This window comes from Ranitomeya variabilis, chromosome 8 (assembly GCF_051348905.1).
Source record: "Ranitomeya variabilis isolate aRanVar5 chromosome 8, aRanVar5.hap1, whole genome shotgun sequence".
NCBI classification, from domain to species: domain Eukaryota; kingdom Metazoa; phylum Chordata; class Amphibia; order Anura; family Dendrobatidae; genus Ranitomeya; species Ranitomeya variabilis.
The window spans coordinates 165588079-165610481 of record NC_135239.1 but is presented as its reverse complement, the minus strand read 5'-3'; the positions used below and the strand labels follow the sequence as shown (position 1 = coordinate 165610481).

Below are 22403 nucleotides of genomic sequence, written 5' to 3'. Positions count from 1 at the left end.
TTCCCTCCGCCAGGACATTAAAAATGGGTCATGGCAGGGTCTTCAAGCAAGACAATGACCAAAAACATACAGCCAAGGCAACAAAGGAATGGCTCAAAAAGAAGCACATTAAGGTCATGGAGTGGCCTAGCCAGTCTCCAGACCTTAATCCCATAGAAAACTTATGGAGGGAGTTGAAGCTCCGAGTTGCCAAGCGACAGCCTCAAAATCTTAATGATTTATGATCTGCAAAGAGGAGTGGACCAAAATTCCTCCTGACATGCGCACAAACTTCATCAACAACTACAAGAAAGAGATATATATAGATACACACACACACACACACACACACACACACACACACGTATGATGAAAATCTGGCATTTTAACTGAGATATGTAGACTTTTAATATCCACTGTGTAAAAAGGCAGGACAAGCGTCCCACCAGTTGGGCCGATAGGATCAGAGCACGGTCTGGATTTCATAGATGTGTGGATTCAACGTTAATTGTAGTATCAGACATAAAAAATAAAAGTAAGAAAACAAGAAGGAGAATGAAGAGACAATATTTTTTGTATATTGTGAACTTTTTACGTTTAGTGTCTCTTTAAAAAAAGAAGGGCGGGAAAAAGCGAGTAGTACACGTCAATCACTCAGTAGTCAGAACAGGAGAAGGGATTTCCCATCATAAAACCGTCTGCAGGAAGAGATAAGCGGCATCTGCACCACCACTCATCTCCACTGTGACACCACACTGATGGTTACAAATACAAACATTACTCCCACAACAGAGATCAGTGGAAAAGATCTCCCGATTCTACACGCTTCTGTCTGTGAATGTTGTGCAATGGGCAGAAGTGTGAGAAAAGAGAAAAAGAAGATAATAGTAAAAATTGCTCAGGCTGTGGAAACTTATGAATGTGCTGTAGACTTATATCATGGCCAGTATCTATAAAACTAGAAGTATCTTAACCCAGACTAGGACATTTGATGACTTCAGGCCACAGTCTCCTATTCCCTACAGGTTGTTTGTGCACGAATCCACTGCATTTGCCAACTAGAGAGGAAGCAATCAGTTACTGGGCTTGTAAGGGTACCGTCACACAGTGTCATTTTCATCGCTACGACGGCACGATTCGTGACGTTGCAGCGTCGTATAAGTATCGCTCCAGCGTCGTATACTGCGGTCACACGTTGCAATACACGGCGCTGGAGCGATAATTTCATGACGTATTTGCGATGTAGAAGCCGTTGGTTACTGTGCGCACATCGTATACAACCTGTGTCACACAATGCAATCATGCCGCCACAGCGGGACACTAGACGACGAAAGAAAGTTTCAAATGATCTGCTACGACGTACGATTCTCAGCGGGGATCCGGATCGCAGTAGCGTGTCAGACACAGCGATATCGTAAATGCATCGCTGGAACGTCACGAATCGTGCCGTTGTAGCGATCAAAATTGCACTGTGTGACGGTACCCTAATGCAAACAGAGGCCGGCTTCCTCCACCACCTGCAGACCCGACTCCAGGGAACAGCAAACACCAACAGTCGAAAAACCAACAATGTGAAAAGTGCAGCACGTCGTCATTCTCGCTACGACAAGTGCCTGACACATGGGAAGTTAGGCTGTCGCTCATTCCTGGATTCTCACGGCTGCTTTCACACTGCAGTTAGTAGGTCCAGTCTCCATAAGTGCCGGAATGCCAAAGAATGTACAAAATGCATCTAATGTTTCGCATGCACTCAACGGGATGCCAAAAAGCAAAAGCAAAAAAACTTTTTTGGTCCTTTTGACACTGACATGTATCAAAAATTTGCAGCGATAGGCATCCAAAGAGTAAAAAAAACCTAAATGTTACATTTTTATATGTGTGTGTGTTTAACATGGTATCCGAGCATGCTCGCTCATCACTACTTACATACTGTTTGCTATGGGACACAGATGGTGGCTTTACCTGTACAAGTCCGGCACCTACAATCTAAGCAACTGGCACGGAATCGAAGCCTCCTTCATACTGGTTTTATAGCAGACCTTTGCTTGTCGCTCTCCTTCCTCCATCATTAGATGAGGTTATTAGGGTTTGTGTGTGAATTAGATGTGGAGCATCCATATATATATATTTAATAAGATGAGGAATTGCCTTAATTGTAGTAATAACCTGTGATGCAATGGTAATTATTGGATAACAAGGTACCAAACAATGAGAACCATCCCAGTTACATATGTACCTCTCCCATTTAAATTAAGGCCATGTTCACACACTGAGTATTTGGTCAGTATTTTACATCAGTATTTGTAAGCCTAAAGCAAGAGTGGAACAAATAGAGAAAGAGTATAATAGAAACATATGCACCACTTCTGTATTTATCACCCACTCCTGGTTTTGGCTTACAAATACGGAGGTAAAATACTGATCAAATACTGACGGTGTGACTGTGGCCTTAGAGCAGCAGTTTGTGCTCCAGAGATACTTTTCCATCTATCTTCACACACTAAACTGGTAAAGGAAAAACATGCAAAGTGAAGATTTCAACTTTTTTTTCATTAGTTACTGTGGGTGAAGTTAAACCTTTCACTAGAATAGCAGCCACAGAACTAGTGTATTTTTTGTTAATTTATTAATGGGATGTTCCTCCAGGCCCAAGACCACCAAAGGGACACAAGGTGTTGTCCCCCCCCCCCCCCAGGGAACTGCTCTTTAAGAGGGTTACAAATATCAATAACGTCACCCAGAATTATTAGAAGGATTTCTGGCCAACCAGTAAATTTCATTAGAATTTTTATAAGTGGAAGATTTGAATACAGAGAATGGGGACATAAACACGACAATAATACATTCAATGCGAGATATTGGACGCCGAACACCAACAAACCTGCCCCATCATCTCTACAGGAGGCCATGTATCTAATGGGGACACTAGAGCGCCAAGAAGCCACATATGAATAATTAGGATATACAGAATGTAAAATACACGCCATCCAGGACCTACGTAACATATTAATGGAATCACATGTCTACAGCAATCCTATGATTGCAGGGTTAGCTTTCCTAATAGACTCAAAAACTGCGTGTCATTTAGTCCAAATTCTGAAGCCACGAATATCACACGACCTGAACACGGTCATTAACCCATATGGTAAAACTAGAAATATATGCAAGTATCACTGACAACACAGCATATACCAGAATGATTGCCATTAAACTAATACATTTCCACACCAAGAAACCCCCTCCTATTAATCCCACCTAAAAGGAAAACCCTCCACCTACCCAAAGTGATGTAAACCTACCTTACATAAGGGATGGGGCTCAAAAAAGAACATAACCATCCAGTATATGGGCATTCTATACAACACAAAGTGAAAGAAAACCCGATACATAAACCTGTAGGAAAGAGCTCACTCCACTACTGAGAGAACCTGCACGTAGGTGTAAAAAACTCTCCATGTTCCTGAAGAAGTCAGGGATCCAGATCTTAGAACGCATAAAGGGAACCTGTCAGCAGGATTGTGCACTACAGACAGTGTCAGGTCGGCGCCGTTATACTGATTACAATGATACCTGGTGATGAGAAGTGGCTCAGAAGAAGCGTTTTGGGGTAAGGTTTGTAGACATTTAACATTTTTATACTGCATATTTGTACAAGGTTTAGTAAAACCGAAGACCAAATAATCAACTTACCAGATTTCTGTTTGGGAGGAACTTCAGGAATCGTAGAACGACACACCTCTGAAATAATAGAAGGAAAAACAGTATTACAAGAAAAACAATAACCAAGGAAAGACAGTACAAAAAGAAATCTATTACTTCCTACTGCTTGAATATGGCCAATATACTCTGAGGCGCTGCAGACAATCAGTGAACACTTACACGAGTACCTGTGCCCTGATCAAACAAACATCATAAGAGAATGTTTGGGGTCAGTCTGGATGACCTCCTCTTAGTAGCTACTTGTAATCCAGTATTTTTGTTACCAAAATTAAAGACTTATCGCCAAATCTTAACAGACAATACTCTACGCTCCTCCTTCTAGACCTGTCCTCTGCTTCTGCCACAGCTGAGCACTCCCTCTTACTACAGATCCTATCGTCCCTTGGTGGCAAAGACCTCGCCCTCTCCTGGATCACTTCATACCTTTCTCCCATACATTCCCATACTACCGCCTTAGGCTATGTTCACACGATGCGGTTTTTGCTGCGGATCCGCAGCGGATTTGCAGCTGCGGATCCGCAGACGTTTTCCATGCAGGGTACAGTACAATGTTACCCTATGGAAAACCAAAACCGCTGTGCCCACTTTCCTTTTTTCGGCTTGAAAATCCGCGCTGATTTTCTGCGGAAAAAAAGAAGTAGCATGTCAATTCTTTCTGCGGATTCCGCTACGGGTTTCCACCTGCACCAATAGGAAAGTGCAGCTGGAAACCCGCAGTGGAATCCGCAGTAGAAAAAGGACAGAAAACCACAGTGAAAACCACTGCGGTTTTGCACTGCGGTTTTTCCAAATCAGGACCTGAAAAATCCGCAGCAAAAAAAGGATTGTGTGAACAAGGCCTTATACCTCTCTTTCTGTTGGTGTCCCTCATGCTCTGTTTTGGGACACCTACTCTTCTCCATCTATTCCTTTTGGCCTCTGTGGTGTTTGTGCTAATAGTCTCCGACTTATCCGGTCCGTCCTTAACTCTGCTGCCTGACTAATCCTCCTCTTCTCCCCTCTGCAAATCCCTTCATTGGCTTCCAAATCCCCCAAGTATCCACTTCAAACTACTAACACTGACCTACAAAGCCGTCCATAATCTGTTCCCTCCATAGATTTCCAAACTAATCTCCTGATATCTTCCCACATAAACTCTTCAGTCATCCCAAGACCTTCTTCTCTCCTCCACACTTATTTGTTCCTCACCCTATCGCCTCCAAGACTACTCCCGAGTATCCCCCATCCTCTGGAATTCTGCGTCCCAAAGCATCTGATTATCCGGACACAAAATGTGTCCAGCAGAGCGGGGAGATCCTCATAAAGAGACCATCATCTGCTCCACCCTTCGCCAAAAGATTTTCAAGAGAGAAAAATATTCACAAGTGAGGAATAAGTGGCACAAAACTTGACTTACTAAGCCAGATGCGCCAAGCCTTCAGTGGCAGCTCCATCCTAGGTCCCGGCTGCTCAGGGTCTGGCCATGTGGGCAACACAAGCCAAGCCAGCCCCCTTCTCCAATGTGTAGAACTTCATATTATGCAAAACAGTAAGTCATCCAGGACTGGATGGAAGTAACGCAGCAGGGACCCAAGATGGAGCAGATAAGTAGTATTCAGCCATGTACTAACTTAGGAATATTTTTTCCTGAAAGCCTCCAGTGTGCTGCACTGTAGGAGTGTTTCCAAATGTCATAGTCAAGCATCATTTCACGTGTGAAAATACTGCACAGACTGGAATTAGGATTTGTGTCAAATGAGGCATCAGAGATTTAAGATCTTCTACAGAAACCACCGGCATCATATCAACCACAAGAGACTGAATTATTGAGTGCAGTAACGTGGCCACGACCCACAGAGCAAGCTCCAGGGATTGTCCCGGGCTCCCTGCAATAAGGGAACTGATAACAGCAGATAATTGTGCTGACTAAACAACTCCACGTGAGGCAATACCCATATGGGTTTATGGGCCAATAAAATGTATGTGCGGCATGGTAATAGGTCTCATAGCCGGTTCATGACCCACTGCCTACAGTCATTCTCCTATCAGTCGTAACCATTTGTGCATTGCACCAAAATGTGCACAGTAACTCCGGTGTCCTGATAAGGTGGAGGAAAGGAGGCCTTAGATAATGACTGCGAGGCCTCCCCCGCACCACATGATGGGTATGAATATATATAGTTATATTCAGTAGGTGCCTGCTGCGGCCAGAGCCCAGGTGCGAGCAGTAGCATGGCTTGTCCCTGGGGGCAGCGGAGCCCGGGTTACTACAGTGCTGGGGGTCTCGGCCCCTTCGGCATCGCCAGAGTTCCCTTCTTTGCTCTTGTGCCTTACATATTGTGGAAGCTGTAGTTGGGTCACTTGATTATTCGGCCACCCTACACTTCCTCTAATACACAGGCAGGGGAACGCACGACTCAGAATGGTTAAACATTCCTTTAAATTTTGTGTAACACATTTCCAAGAACTGAAAAAAAAAAAAAGGGAAACATCTTGTCTATTTGCTACAATGTTTTACTGAAGGTTATTTCAGCCCAGATCTGGAGTGGGGGACGATCAATGGCGGACCCCGGAGTCGGAGAAAGTAAACGTTTGCTCAAGTTCCGGCAATACCAAAGAGTGATGTACAGTAAAGGACGGACAGGACACAACGGCCATCGTCCCTTCCCCCAGGACACACCGGGCTGGCCATCACCTATCGGCACACGATCAGAGCGGGTCAGTACATGGGAGGCAAGAACACAAGGAATTGTACAGTTGTAGCAAATAAAGAATAGTCACAATTTTTCTACGCTTATTGGGAAGTTTATGAAGCAAAAAGTGTGCGATCTGTGGCTGAAGTTGCGCCATATTCCCCTGCTCGGACCGTCCGCACATGTGCAGATCATCTGACATGTTATCACTTTGTCACCATTCAGATGTCACGTTTTTTCTCATATATGAAAGAAACACGGACTGATAATAAATCGACAAGTTTTTCTTTTTTTCTAAAAATCTAAGTTTTTCCTAACCAATCAAGACCAAAAAGCAAACCTCACAGTGACTGCATCCTTGTGTTGTCTGTTTTATTTTTCACAGGCCAATTTATTTGTGTGTTTGATCTGGATCAAAAAAGGACTGTAATGGAATCTGTCAGCAGTTTTTTTACTATTTAATCTGAGAGCAGCATAATGATTCCATGGATGTGTCACTTGCTCAGTAGCTGCCTGTAGTTGCAATACAATCAGTGTTTTATCAGCAGGAGATTATTATTGCAGGACTTGGTGTCCCGTGCAAATTAGTCCATCTAATCTGTGTAACCCCACAACCGCACCACTGACTGCATAGTAATGAAGCTACGATAGCGCAAAACGAAAGCAGCCAATCAGGGATGTGGGCGGGGTTATACACAGCTCAGCATTCAGAGAGCTGCTATATCTACAGTAGAGAAAATAGGGATTGTATGACAACTACACCAAACAGCCTAAGTGACACATCGCTGGAATCAGGCTCTCTGCCCCTACACCATCCAGCGCTCAGATTATATAGGAAAAACTTGCCGACAGATTGCCTTTAGGACTCTTGCAAAATACACGGACATGTGAACAGCCCGTAGACTATATTGTGGGTATGAAAAACAAATACAATGTCTGAACTGGGCCATGTATGGACAGACTAATAATGCATCTACCTGATCAGCAAAGTCCACACACAACAATGAGAGGTCGGTGCAGAGACAGAGGCCAGCGCTGTGCAAACAGCAGATTAGGGAGGAATGCGCTGCTGTTATAGCAGGGGCTGGTAAGGGGCACAGTCTCTGCCTGTCACAACATGGTACAGTGAGGCGAGAAGACAGCCCACATGCCTGCCTCATACAGAACAACCAACATGTCAGACTCAGAGGGATTTTCCTTTGATTGTCACAGTAAGGCTACGTTCACATTAGCGTTGTGCGACGCAGCGTCGGGCGCCGCTGCGGCGACGCATGCGTCATGCGTCCCTATATTTAACATGGGGGCGCATGGACATGCGTTGCACTTGTGTTTTGTGACGCATGCGTCACTGCGGCGCACGCGTCAGGGCGCAGAGGACGCAGCAAGTTGCATTTTTTGTGCGTACAAAATCAAGCAAAAAAAGGACGCATGCGTCACAAAACAATGCGTTTTGCATGTGTTTTGCATGCGTTGTGCGTTGCGTCGCCGACGCAACACACAACAACGCAAATGTGAACGTAGCCTAAACACGATGATTTTAAGAGGAGATTCATTGTCCGGAGGCTTGTCAGCCACTCGTGATCTGCAGCACTAGGAACACAGATACCTTTAGTCAATTACATGGTGCCCAACTGTAACTACACCGCTACATCAAAAACCTCTTACATCCAATCCGTGTTTTGTTTTACAAACAGAAGACGAGGGTTTTTTTTAAACCAGAAAAACAAATTATTGGAAGGTCAGAGAAGAAAGAAGTATCAGAAAAATATAAAGAAATAAAGCGCTTGATGTACGGCACATGATCAGACCTTCTGGCAGAGGAGGGGACGGAGCATCATGGGACCTGCAGTGAGAACACCGCAAGTAATAAAAATGCCTGAACACAGTCTCTCTCGCTCATTATTCTGGCATTTGGCAAATATTAATAATTATGGTAACCCTAACTGACCTAAAACAGAAAAGGTTTATCCTGAGTTCATGTCAGATATTGAGAAAGGCAAGCTTACTTGTCTTTGTGTAGTGTATGTAGACTTCCGGTTTCAACTGAGAGCATGCATACATACATACATACATACATACATACATACATACATACATACATACATACATACATACATACATACATACATACATACATACATACATACATACATACATACATACATACACACACATATATTTTTTATTTTTTTTTTCCTGGACAACCCTTCTAAGATGATTGAGGAACAAAAAAAAATGGAGTCTGGGCAAAGACTAGTTGAAGGCAGGTCTCCGGTGGCTTCTCTCCGCCCCGATCCCCTAGACTGACAAGTCTTGCTGTCTGTGTGTCAGCAAATGATCCATCAGTCAGAGGGAGCAGGACGGGAGATGCTGTCGGGGATTCGCCTCATTCTAGACATCCGAGTTGCATGGTCTCCAGCCGGGTGAACCGTCGTCCATCACCGGACGTAAGGGAGCCAGTCTCCGATTTGTGCTGCCTGTGGTTCCAGCACCATGAATCAGCTGTGAGATTCCCTTTAAATGGCAGCCTGTACGAAAAAAAGACGCCAAGAAAAACATTATGATCCAAAATATGAACAAAAAAAAAAAAGTTTGGTTCTCAGAACATTCGTGAATTGTACTCCTTGTTCAGAGGATATCACGCTGTAAAAGCTTATGAATGGAGCCCCGCTAAGATAATCCAGAATAACCTTATTAATGCTAAATAAATAGAATGGCGGCCAGCCGTCCTCTACAAAGCAACGCAAGAGCCAACGACACAAGTCGCTTGCTATCATGGCTAACAGGATATTGATTAATTATTGGCCGAAAGATTCCTGTGCTGGCAGAGCAAATGTCCCAATACAAAAGCAGAAAATAATGTGTACAAGGTCCAAAACAGCTTTTATGGGGAAGGGAAGTTTCTACAGGTTTCCATGCTATGACCTGTCCTCCATTGATGTCACCGGGAATGCGATGTGCCGTATATCCTAATAATCGTTAGGCTCGGTGTCTTATAGTGGCACCGGATATCTTTAATATAAACATAGTTACTCCTGGCTGCATTTTACTGTCCCAACCAGGGCTGCGGAGTCGGTAAGCCAAACCTCCAACTCCACCAAAATGGGCTCCAACTCCATAGCCCTGATCCCAACAATGCCATACAGCAACACCAAAGGACATGGTATCTACATATTATAGAATTACTAGTTTGGTGGCCACAAGCTGTCCAGCATGGAGACTCGCGTGTGATCCGGATGACTAGAGGAAACTTGGGCTTACTTGTAATCATGAATCAGGTTTTACAAAAAAGGTGGAAATGCTCATTAGAAATATGTGATCCAACACATCCTCCATCAGCGAGTTCACCAACCATCTTGTGTCTCTTACGGCTCTTCCATAACGGCAGATTTTGGCCATGCTGAATGTTACCATGGCCGATCCTATGTTCCTACAAAAGATAAGTTACGGCTAACTAAGTCTGAAAGAGGGGAAAAAAGTGAATATCCCGAATGAATATCCCTATAGAATCCAGTTGAAGTGAAATTCCTCATGAAATCCGTATTGATGTCTCGTAATCACAAGATACATGTTGCACCATGCCTTGCATCTTCAGGGATAAAAAAAAAACAAAACAAACGTTCCTTTCCCTGGAGACGCCAGACAAGACAAAGCATGTCAGGGAAGCTTTTGTGGGATTTCGATAGCTATTGTCCCACATTATGTATGTATCATGAAGAACAGCTGGGCAGGACTGCAGCTTCCAAGCACAAAAAAAACGGCACATAAAATATACGGCACGAGTCTACAGTGATAACACTAGAAAAAAAAAAAGAAACAAACTTCTGGAACATCACTGGGTCCCTAGTCCACGTGTATAAATGAAAGTTGGACCTTCACTGGCTGACCATTGTGAAGGCCGTTCCTACAAACGCCCTTCCCAGATAATGGGGTGGCGTACACCGGCTGTCAAGCTGTCGACAAACGAGAAAAACGCTCATTCGTCGGGTAAAGCAACTTTTAAGAAAGCTTAAAAAGCATTTTTCTCGGCAGCACCTCATCCTGGGCAGCCTAAGCAGGACATGTGCTGCCGAGAAAAATGACAAGCTATGCACGCTGAGGGATCCATTACTGATTGTTCTGTGTACACGGGGGCAGGGGGCACAGCTACTTATTAGGAAGCCCAGCAATGTCCGCCCTCACAGCATCACCAGAGTGACCACCAACTACGGCAGGCTTATTTCTTAATAAATCATTCGCCATTTTGATCTGTTTTAACACGAGAATACGAAAATTAACATCTATAAAGAGGTGCCGAAAATTCATACATTAGTATTCCATCAGCTTTTGCATCAATATTTGCATTCATTGCTAGAATTCTTTTTTTTTTTTTTTTTTTTTTTTTTGGGGGGGGGGGGGGGGACTGATCCATATTTGCTGAAGAAATCACCCCTCCACCCCTGGAAAAAAGAAAAATTAAAATCCATATGCAAAACCTGATCAATACTGATAGATGATGGAACACCAATTCATTCAGTATGGTGTTCCCACATTGCGGATAGTCTTTAGGTGGCGATATTGGGAGCGGACATTTTCAGTCGACCTACTGAAGAACGATTTGTAGCAAAAACTGTTTAAAAAAAACAAACCATCCAGTAATGTATTATTTTTTATGCACCGTACATGTACTTTAAGGGCCGAGTCCACGTCTGTGCTACAAACACACGCAGAGGACAGGTTCGTAACACGATCTGCCCGACCACCCCCAGAAATGGCAGCCTTAGGCTGTAGCGCTGTATGAAGCGGAGCAATTTATAACAAGTATTTCCAGTTACAAGCTATTTACAGTGATGAAATCTGAATTCCTGTATACATACAGCACAATGTGCAGCGCGCAACTTATCTCATGATTGTCCACAGTGTCAGACTGGAAAATAACCTGGAATGTAGATTAAACTTTGCAAGGTGCCCGATCTGGGCAGCACTGCACGGCCAGCCTGTATAATTACCAAAAAAGGGGAAAAATTCTGTGCAGATTTCCTTTAATATGCTGATTTTTTTCCCCCTAGAAGCAGCACCCTCCTCTTCAAATCTGGGGTTAGGTTTTCCAGCCTTGCCTCTATCTACGGTAGTGAATGGGACACAGGAACCATACCAGACGCTGCCAATAGACAAGAGGGGCGCCATTATTATTATTTTTTTTTTTTAAAGCAAAAACATGTCTAATATGGTCGGGGCTACACCATCACATCTGGCTGTGCATGAGTCACAGTAAGACTGGAGGATTACCACAGTGCAAGCGCAATGCTTACCTATGGAAACAAAGTCAGTCGCTACAGAGTTCAATATGAACTTATCTGTCCAGCCACTTTACTGACGCCTCCACCCTGTGCCAGTCATTACACTGGTTACCCATCCACTACAGAGTACAATATAAACTTCTCACACCCAGAAAGCTTTAACAGTTCTGCACCTCCAAACATGGCCTCCTCATCCCTATCACCCAACCCATGTTCTGCAACGGAGCTAAACCGAACATCCGCCATAATCTGAACCTCGCATCTCCACGACTCCTCTCATGCTGCGCCAGTTCTCTGGAACATACTACCCTGGATGATCCGATTAATACCCAACACTCACATTTTTAAGCATGCTTTAGGCCTATCACCTCCCTTCACCAAGCTGACTCTTCCCTGGTCCCCATTTCTAAACTTTCCTCAACATCTGCTCCATCCTACTCCATGCATCCAAAAGCACTTTGTATCTGTACTTAGGCAGATACTGGCTGATGACCAGATCTGGCAGCTTTTCGTAGACCCCTATTATGACAGCTGGACCATACATGACCATCAGGTTCTACCCATTGTATCCTCCTATTTCCTTGTAGATTGTACGCTTGCTATCAGGACCCCCACTCCTCCTGCAACTGTTGTACAGGTTTTTCCCTAAAGTCTGAACACCTAGAAATTCTCATTAACTATAATTTTTTTTCCTCCACAGATTAAATATGGCTTTGTAGAATGAAGAAAGAACTGAAATGCTACTTGTCAGTGGACGTGAAGGATGGTCACATGGAAAGATAGCAGATGAATTTAATGTAGATCTTCCAAGGAGGATCCCACTTGGCTTTTCCAAGGTGGCGAAGGCAGCAAAACAATCCAAATTTTGTTGGTTATGGAAAGCGTCAAAAAAACAAAGTGGTTTGTTCAGGTGTTGGGACCACTCTTCTTCAATGAACATGTAATTGGTGAGACTATCTCGCCATGCTGGGAGATCAGTTAATGCCCCAATGTGAAGGTTTAGATGAAGGACTTCCAGAATGGTTTCAACAGGATGGCGCTCCTGCCAATTTTGCCACGGTGGTAAGAGGTTGGTTGAATGACTATTTACCTAACTGGATTGGAAGACGTGGTCATGTGGAGTGGTCTCCTCGTTCGCCTGACCTTAGCCCTCCTTGACTTCTTTTCCTGTGGTCTGCTAAAGGAGAAGGTGTACTGAATGAAAATCACACAAGTAACACTCGACTGAACACAAAGAATGAATGTGCTAAGAGGGGCAGCACGGTGGCTCAGTGGTTAGCACTGCGGCCTTGCAGCGCTGGAGTCCAGGGTTCAAACCCCAACAAGGACAACATCTGCAAGGAGTTTGTATGTTCTCCCTGTGTTTGTGTGGGTTTCCTCCAAGTTCTCCGGTTTCCTCCCACATTCCAAAGACATACTGATAGGGAATTTAGATTGTGAGCCCCATCGGGGACAGTGATGATAATGTGTGCAAAACTGTCAAGTGCTGCAGAATATGTTAGCACTATATAAAAATAAAGATTATTATTATTATTATTTATTACATCGTGTCCACGTCAATTTTGCAAAGAGCCTCAACCAATTATGGAAATCAGTGAAGAAGTTATTTAATATTCCAATTGAATAAAACGTTAATAAATTTGTTGAAAATATGTATTTTTTGCCTATGTGTCCAGACTTTAGGGAGACCCTGTATTAGGTGTTACTTTGTGATGTCTTTATTGTTTGTACGCCCCCCTTAATTATAAAGTGCTGTGGGACATGGTCTCCCTATCGAGAACACGGCTTGGTGGGCTAGGGTTGGGTGGAAGAACGCTCGACCCAATGAGTATTAGGATAACAGCCATCTAAAAGGTGTGTGGCCAGTTATGGGTCCTATGATTAGATGAAAGTCCACACAGATAAAAGAGACTCCCAACAGTTTAGGTCATCGGATACAAGAAATTCAATCACTCCATACTTCTGTTCTGTGGACAGATAAGTCGCTGCCATATTAGTCTGGCAGCAGCCGACTCCACTGTCCCCATAGAGAATGAGCATGTATGGAGTGGTCAGGAGAGAGACGACAGAATAATCTTTGAGCTGACAGTTCTCCAATGAATATGGCCAGAACGTGTTCTCTGTGTGTAAATCATTTCCTATCATTCCTGAATCACAGGCTATAAATGCATCAGGTCTGTGAAATCAATTAATAGATCCCTTCAAGGCTGGATTAGAGGAACCGTGTCACAACGAGAAGGTGCAAGAATCGGACGTCTGTAACAGGATGTCATTGACAAATATCACAAGGCCATCAGAAACAAGGAGCATATTATCAGAGTTGTCAGAAGTCCTCAGGACAGGCACATATTACTGGAGCCAGACTAAATCTACAAGAATAAGCTATATAGGTGATCGTGTTCAGTTAAAGGGAATCTGCCAGCTACATAACGTAGGGACAGAGACCCTGATTCCAGTGATGTGTCACTTAGTATACTGGATTAAGCAGTTATGATGGTCACAGTTTTCTCTGCAGCAGATCTAGCAGAGCTCAGATGTTGAGCCCTGTATAACCCCCGTCCACACCACAGCTTTGTGTATACATTGTATAGTGACAGCGAGCTGGGGGTGGCCTAGGATGCAGGAGGCCAGCTGTCCTGTAGTGATGAACACCTGTTGATAAAATACTGATTGTACTGAAATAGCAAAACGCAACTGACATCGCTGGAATCAGGGTCTCTGCCTCTACATCATGCAGCCATCAAAGTACAGTACAGACCAAAAGTTTGGACACACCTTCTCAATTAAAGATTTTTTTGTATTTTCATGACTGAAAATTGTATATTCACACTGAAGGCATCAAAACTATGAATTAACACATGTGGAATTATATACTTAACAAAAAAGTGTGAAACAACCGAAAATATGTCTTATATTCCAGGTTCTTCAAAGGAGCCACCTTTTGCTTCGATGACTGCTTTGCACACTCTTGGCATTCTCTTGATGAACTTCAAGAGGTAGTCACCGGGAATGGTTTTCACTTCACAGGTGTGCCCTGTCAGGTTTAATAAGTGGGATTTCTTGCCTTATAAATGGGGTCGGGACCATCAGTTGTGTTGAGGAGAAGTCTGGTGGATACACAGCTGATAGTCTTACTGATTAGACTGTTAGAATTTGTATTATGGCAAGAAAAATCCAGCTAAGTAAAGAAAAACAAGTGGCCATCATTACTTTAAGAAATGGTGGTCAGTCAGTCCAAAAAATTGGGCAAACTTTGAAAGTGTCCCCAAGTTCAGTTGCAAAAACCATCAAGCGCTACAAAGAAACTGGCTCACATGAGGACCGCCCCAGGAAAGGAAGACCAAGAGTCACCTCTGCTTCTGAGTATAAGTGTATCCGAGTCACCAGCCACAGAAATCGCAGGTTAACAACAGCTCAGATTAGAGACCCAGGTCAATGCCACACAGAGTTCTAGCAGCAGACACATCTCTACAACAACTGTTAAGAGGAGACTTTGTGTAGCAGGCCTTCATGGTAAAATAGCTGCTAGGAAACCACTGCTAAGGACAGGCAACAAGCAGAAGAGACTTGTTTGGGCTAAAGAACACAAGGAATGGACATTAGACCAGTGGAAATCTGTGCTTTGGTCTGAGGAGTCCAAATTTGAGATCTTTGGTTCCAACCACCGTGTCTTTGTGCGACGCAGAAAAGGTGAACGGATGGACTCTACATGCCTGGTTCCCACCGTGAAGCATGGAGGAGGAGGTGTGATGGTGTGGAGGTGATTTGCTGGTGACACTGTTGGAGATTTGTTCAAAATTGAAGGCATACTGAACCAGCATGGCTACCACAGCATCTTGCATGCTATTCCATCCACAGGACAGGACAATGACCCCAAACACACCTCCAGGCTGTGTAAGGGCTATTTGACCAAGAAGGAGAGTGATGGGGTACTACCCCAGATGACCTGGCCTCCACAGTCACCAGACCTGAACCCAATCGAGATGGTTTGGGGTGAGCTGGACCGCGGAGTGAAGGCAAAAGGGCCAACAAGTGCTAAGCATCTCTGGGAACTCCTTCAAGATTGTTGGAAGACCATTCCCGGTGACTACCTCTTGAAGCTCATCAAGAGAATGCCAAGAGTGTGCAAAGCAGTCATCAAAGCAAAAGGTGGCTACTTTGAAGAACCTAGAATATAAGACATAACAAAAAAGTGTGAAACAACTGAAATTAAGTATATAATTCCACATGTGTTAATTCATAGTTTTGATGCCTTCAGTGTGAATATACAATTTTCATAGTCATGAAAATACAGAAAAATCTTTAAATGAGAAGGTGTGTCCAAACTTTTGGTCTGTACTGTACATAGCAAAAACCTGCTGTCAGATTCCCTTTAAGGCCAATTCCTCTTCCATGAAATAATAATTCCACAGCACTGTGCAGGATGTGACGGAAAAGCTTCTTGGTACATACACAGCAAATATACAAATTACAAAAAAAACAAATCACATAAAAATGGACGATTGGCCAATGACATTTGCCCTATTTGAAATGCCCTAATAAAGATACATGATAAAAGATGCAAAAAAGATACCGGCTCAGTGGTAAAGTGCCGTGAAATAAGTTGGTGCTATAGAAATAAAATTATTATTATTATTCTACATGGGCAAGAAAGGCAAAGGTTTCAGAGTTGATGTAAATCATATAGAAAGTGACCCTAAACAATCACCGTAAGGGCTCGTGCACATGAGCGTAAAAATCGGACTAGTACCGTCATTTGCTTTGATGGACAGCTTGTGTCCACATGTTATTCTATGGGGTTGTGCACATGTCCGATTTTTCGCTCGCATGCCTCAGTTGCATCCATTCAGATTGCACTCGGCCATTCAAGTCTATGGAACAGTGGAAAAAAAAAAATCCAGCTGCACTCGGATGGCATCTGGTTGCGGTCCAATTTTAACGGACAGACTGAATGGAGAAGAAGATGGAGCAAACTTTTGGTGTCCTCATCCGAGATAATCAGATCAGAATTGATCAGCGTAATCGGAATGATTTTCTTGGATGAGAGGAAAAAAGTTGTGTGATATCAGCCTAAATGGAATTTCCCATCGCTGTCTACAAACATGGGGATTTAACCGTTACATTGTAAAGGATCAAATACGCTAGGTTGTGCATTTCTTGTAATTTTCATAGCATGTCCTCAAATCAGAGCAGATTAATCTCCAAGGCATGTATTATAAAATGTCCCATTCCCCTGCATTGCAGTGGACTTTCCTACCATTCATAAAAGGAATTGGTCCCCAGGTTTTTGTTATCCCATCCAAGAGCAGCATAATGTAGAGACAGAGACCCTGATTCCAGTAATGTGTCACTTACGGAGCTACTTGCTGTAGTTTTGATATAATCCCTGTTTTTTCTGCTGCAGATGTAGCAGTTCTCTAATACTGAACTCTGGATAACCTCACCCACACCCCTGATTGGCAGCGTTCTGCCTATGCACAGTGTACACAGAAAGCTGCCAATCAGTGGTGGGACTAACTTGCACCAGATTTACTAGTTCTCTACTGATAATCTCCTGCTAAAGAAATAGTCATTCTATAAACACTACAGCAAGCAGCTCAGTAAGTGACATTGCCGGAATCAGGGTCTCTGGCCCTACATTATGCTGCTCTTAGATTAGGTGGCAAAATTCTGGTGACAGAAGCCTTTAATATGTATTTGAACACAAAAAGTACACAGTAATGTACACTAAGATTTCTATAGGACAAACATTTGTCTGGTCCTTTTCATTCTTGTTCAACAGGTTTACATGTGAACAGCGCTGACACATTTCAGGTCTTTATCCAAGTTATCAAGCAGGATTTAATTCTCCATCCATTACTGAACAATCATTTCAGGACACGATCAGCCAAGCCAAAGTCAGCCAAGCCAAGGTCAGCCAAGCCAAAGTCAGCCAAGCCAAGGTCAGCCAAGCCAAGGTCAGCCAAGCCAAGGTCAGCCAAGCCAAGGTCAGCCAAGCCAAGGTCAGCCAAGCCAAGGTCAGCCAAGCCAAGGTCAGCCAAGCCAAAGTCAGCCAAGCCAAAGTCAGCCAAGCCAAAGTCAGCCAAGCCAAAGTCAGCCAAGCCAAAGTCAGCCAAGCCAAAGTCAGCCAAGCCAAAGTCAGCCAAGCCAAGGTCAGCCAAGCCAAGGTCAGCCAAGCCAAGGTCAGCCAAGCCAAGGTCAGCCAAGCCAAAGTCAGCCAAGCCAAAGTCAGCCAAGCCAAGGTCAGCCAAGCCAAGGTCAGCCAAGCCAAGGTCAGCCAAGCCAAGGTCAGCCAAGCCAAGGTCAGCCAAGCCAAAGTCAGCCAAGCCAAAGACATCCAAGCCAAAGTCAGCCAAGCCAAGGTCGCATAAACGACTCGTACAATGAACGAATATTTTTTTTTTTGACAGTCGCTCAATCCATTCACATTACCCAATTATCCGGAACGATGGGTTGTTACCGTTAAAATCTGCAGGATTATCCGCCACTGTAAATTTGTTTTTAGGATCATCCACTGATCTCAATTTGATACCCAGCATCTCCATTGATCACCCGAGAGCTGACACATTACAGAAGCCCCCTGTTCAGTCCAGGACCCTAAAAACACTCTCTCATTATGTCCAGGGAAAGGTCTGACAACAGCTGTACACTCATTCAGGATCCAATCTGATTTTATAAGTGACCCAAGAATTAGATATTTTATAGACAAACTATAAAGAACACATTGGGTGCTACTCGGGAATTTCCACAGACAGACTACCTAGCGCCTGAGCTCTGTAAAGTCACGAGATAAAGGGATTATTTCCAATAATAACATTAGGGAACATGTTTGCTTTATGTACACAATATTATTCCTAACTCGCCCCCTCCATGAGGCGTATTAGGCGACGCTCATTAATATATGCATACCTAGATTAGAAGGCTTCCTGAGAACCAATATTAAGTAATCAGATTAAATATAAGCCCTTCAGTAAAATCCCCGGGCACTAATCATAAGTGGATTAACTATCAAACTGCATAATACTTTGACATGTAGTCCCATTAGGGGGGTTCCTGTCCCAAAAGGGTATTTTTTATTTTTTTTATTTTTTTTTTTACTGCAGCTTAATGGGGTCTTGCCTTTTAGTGTGACTTGTAGTTTACATATGATTAAATTTTAGGGTACATTGGACTTTTTGACTCATTTTTATTCTTGTTTTTGGAAGGACTAATAATAATATATAAATTTGAAAAATTGGAAAAAAAACATGTTTCGAATAACTGTTTGTTTTTTTATAGTGTTCACCAGGTGATAATTTAATAATTTGGTAATTTCTGATGCAGGAAGAATCTATAAGTCTTTTAACCTTTTCCCATGTACGTATATACTCGAGTATAAGCCAACCCGAGTATAAGCCGACCCCCCTAATTTTGCCACAAAAAGCTGGGAAAACTTATTGACTCGAGTATAAGCCTAGGGTGGGAAATGCAGCAGCTACCGGTAAAGGTCAACAATAAAAATAGATACCAATAAAAGTAAAATTAATTGAGAAATCAGTAGGTTAAAGGGCCACTGTCACCCCCCCCCCCCCCAGCCGTTATAAACTAAAAGAGCCACCTTGTGCAGCAGTAATGCTGCAGTCTAACAAGGTGGCTCTTTTAGTTTTTGATTCATTTATTACCTCAAAAAAGCGTTTTAAAAATTGGCCACACATACCAGATATTGTACCTGGAGGCGGTCCGAAGCGTCCTGTATGAATCCCCCAACTGCCGTCACTGTTGTTCATTATGCACAATGCGGGGCTGGGGTTCCTGGGAAGGCTGGGGAGCGTCGGAGCTGGGGAGCGTCTAAACAGCGCAGTGCGCATGCCCAGGAACCCCAGCCCCGCATTGTGCATAATGAATAACAGTGCGGGGCGGGGGATTCAGGTGGCCGCACTGACAATGAACACTGCGCAGGCCCCAGGAAGGCACGCACAGCGCAGGCGCCGGATTTCAGACGATAACAGCGCTCAGGGGGCAGGGACCATCGGCCCTAAAGAGATGAGTGACGGCAGTTGGGGGATTCATACAGGACGCTTCGGACCGCCTCCAGGTATAATATCTGGTATGTGTGGCCAATTTTTAAAACGCTTTTTTGAGGTAATAAATGAATCAAAAACTAAAAGAGCCACCTTGTTAGACTGCAGCATTACTGCTGCACAAGGTGGCTCTTTTAGTTTATAACGGCTGGGGGGGGGGTGACAGTGGCCCTTTAAGTGTTTTTGAATATCCATATTGAATCAGGAGCCCCATATAATGCTCCATCCAGTTCATGATGGGCCCCATAAGATGCTCCATACAAAATACGCTCCATATAATGCTCCATATTAAAATATGCCCCATATAATGCTGCACAAAGGTTAATAATGGCCCCATAAGATGCTCCACACATTATGCCCCAAAAGATGCTCCACACATTATGGCCCCATAAGATGCTCCATACATTGAGGGCCCATTAGATGCTCCATACATTGTGGCCCCATGAGATGCTCCATACATTATGGCCCCATAAGATGCTCCATACATTATGGCCCCATAAGATGCTCCATACATTATGGCCCCATAAGATGCTCCATACATTGTGGCCCCATGAGATGCTCCACACATTGTGGCCCCATACGATGCTCCACACATTTGCCCCATTTGCTGTTGCTGCGATTAAAATAAAAAAAAAAAAATCACATACTCACCTCTCTTCGCTCAGGCCCCCGGCACTTGCAATAGTCACCTTCCACATTCACCTTCCACATTCCACCGCTGCGTGCTGCTCTGTCTTCCATCCTCTGCACTGACTGTTCAGGCAGAGGGCGGCGCGCACACTAATCGCGTCATCGCGCCCTCTGACCTGAACAGTCACAGCCAGAGGACGGAAGACAGAGCAGCGCGCAGCGGTGGAACTAGGAAGGTGACTATCGCGCAATGCTCGCCTCCCCGGATATACTCACCTGCTCCCGGCGCGGTACCTGGCAGCGTCTCACTGTCAGATGGTCTCCGGGAGCCGGCGGCATCTTCCTGTGTTCAGCGGTCACGTGGTACCGCTCATTACAGTAATGAATATGCGTGCATATTCATTACTGTAATGAGCGGTACCACGTGACTGCTGAACACAGGAAGAGCTGCCTGGAGACCAGGGGACATACAGGGAAAGCGGCAGGAGCAGGTAAGTATGTCACCGTGCAGCTCCCCCTCACCCGCCGATACAACCCCCCCCCCCCCCCGCCGACACTGACTCGAGTATAAGCCGAGAGGGTCACTTTCAGCCCAAAAAAGTGGGCTGAAAATCTCGGCTTATACTCGAGTATATATGGTAATTTTTTTTTTTTTTGTGGATCTGAACTTGCATTTGTTGGAATAATTAAACAAAGGGAGGGTAGGCGGGGAAAAAAAAAAAAGACTAGGGGGAAAAATAGGGAAAAAAAGTGGCTTATAGAGAAAGTCCCTTGTGACTTGTTATTAAAATATTACTGTGTATTCTGTAATAATCTGTAGCAATATTCTATCACTGCAGGATATATGTATTATTATTATTATACATTTTTATAGCGCCATTTATTCCATAGCGCTTTACATGTGAACGGGGCAAATATAGACAAGTACAATAAACATGAGTAAAACAAGGCACACCCAATTACAGGAGGAGAGAGGACCCTGCCCACGAGGGCTCACAGTCTACAGTGTATACAGTGGAATTCACATAGTGTCCCATACATTCGGGTTTTTAACCACGCGTTACCTCCTACTCAGATACACATATTTGCAATCTCTTCATGCAATGATAGGATTTAAAGGAACAACCCATTCCCTTTCACTCCTTTTCCCTTCACACATTGGTAAATAATGAAATCACATGTTGGAATCAATTAAGCCAAAAGTGGGAATGGGATCGAAGTCTATTTATATGTTGATAAACTAAAACAGTTGCACTTGATCGTGCTAAAGCATGTCAATGTGAAATATATGAAATGTGAATAGCTATACAGGTTCTGGATTCTAGGAAAAAAAATGAGACACTTAGCACATAATTTGGCCAATTCATGCCTGCCCAGCAACCAACATCAAGGTGGTCTCAAAACTGCTGGGTCCTAATGTAACGAGAATACTTATCTAAGGCTGAATTCTGAAGTCCTGGGTAGATGTGAATACCTCTCTTCCAAGTCTGATTTTATGGGTAGCTAGGACCTTGTAGCAATTAAAATCCACCACATGCAGAAGGGCGGAGTGCTCGGGCAGGGAGCTAAAATACAAATGACTTAAAGACTGACTGGCATCTCCAAGTTAGGCTGGGTTCACATTACGTTACTGGCGTCCGTTAGAAGGACTACGTTACACCGCGGCATAACGCGGTGTAACGCAGTCCGTTAACGCCTCCATTGAGTCCAATGTCGGACGCATCGCTAGCATACGCCCACAATGGGCGTGCGCTAGCGATGAGCCGTCATTGAGTGACAGACCCTGGGTCGCGGGCTGCAGCGTTTCCGGGTCCGTCACTGCTAGCGCAGATACAGCATCTGCTAGCTCTATCTGCGCTAGCGCAATGACACATCGGCACTTGCGTTAACAGAAGCCTGTTAACGCAATGTGTTGAACAGGCTGCTGTTAACACAATGTGAACCCAGCCTTAATGTGAACAGGTGCCAACTAGGAGCAGCTACCTCCATATACAATAAACAAAAAAAAGTTGCACTCTAGTGTTTATATGTTGATAACACTTGCAATGTTATGATTAAGGACG

The 22403-nt window shown here is 44.0% G+C and overlaps 1 protein-coding gene across 2 annotated transcripts in view; it reads right to left on the bottom strand.

The window, feature by feature from the left end:
- IPPK (inositol-pentakisphosphate 2-kinase) overlaps positions 1–22403 on the bottom strand; it is a 93219-nt gene that overhangs the window by 40957 nt on the left and 29859 nt on the right. The window contains exons 1-2 of one of the 2 annotated variants that reach the window (XM_077276600.1): positions 9633–9653; positions 3670–3717 (exon numbers count right to left, since the gene is read on the bottom strand). Coding sequence is in view for 1 of the 2 variants with exons in the window: in XM_077276599.1 (XP_077132714.1) it covers positions 3670–3717 (48 nt within the window). In the remaining variant the exon portion in view is untranslated. Of the gene's footprint in view, positions 1–3669; positions 3718–9632; positions 9654–22403 lie in introns of those variants that run through there. The other variant, XM_077276599.1, reaches the window with a different exon arrangement.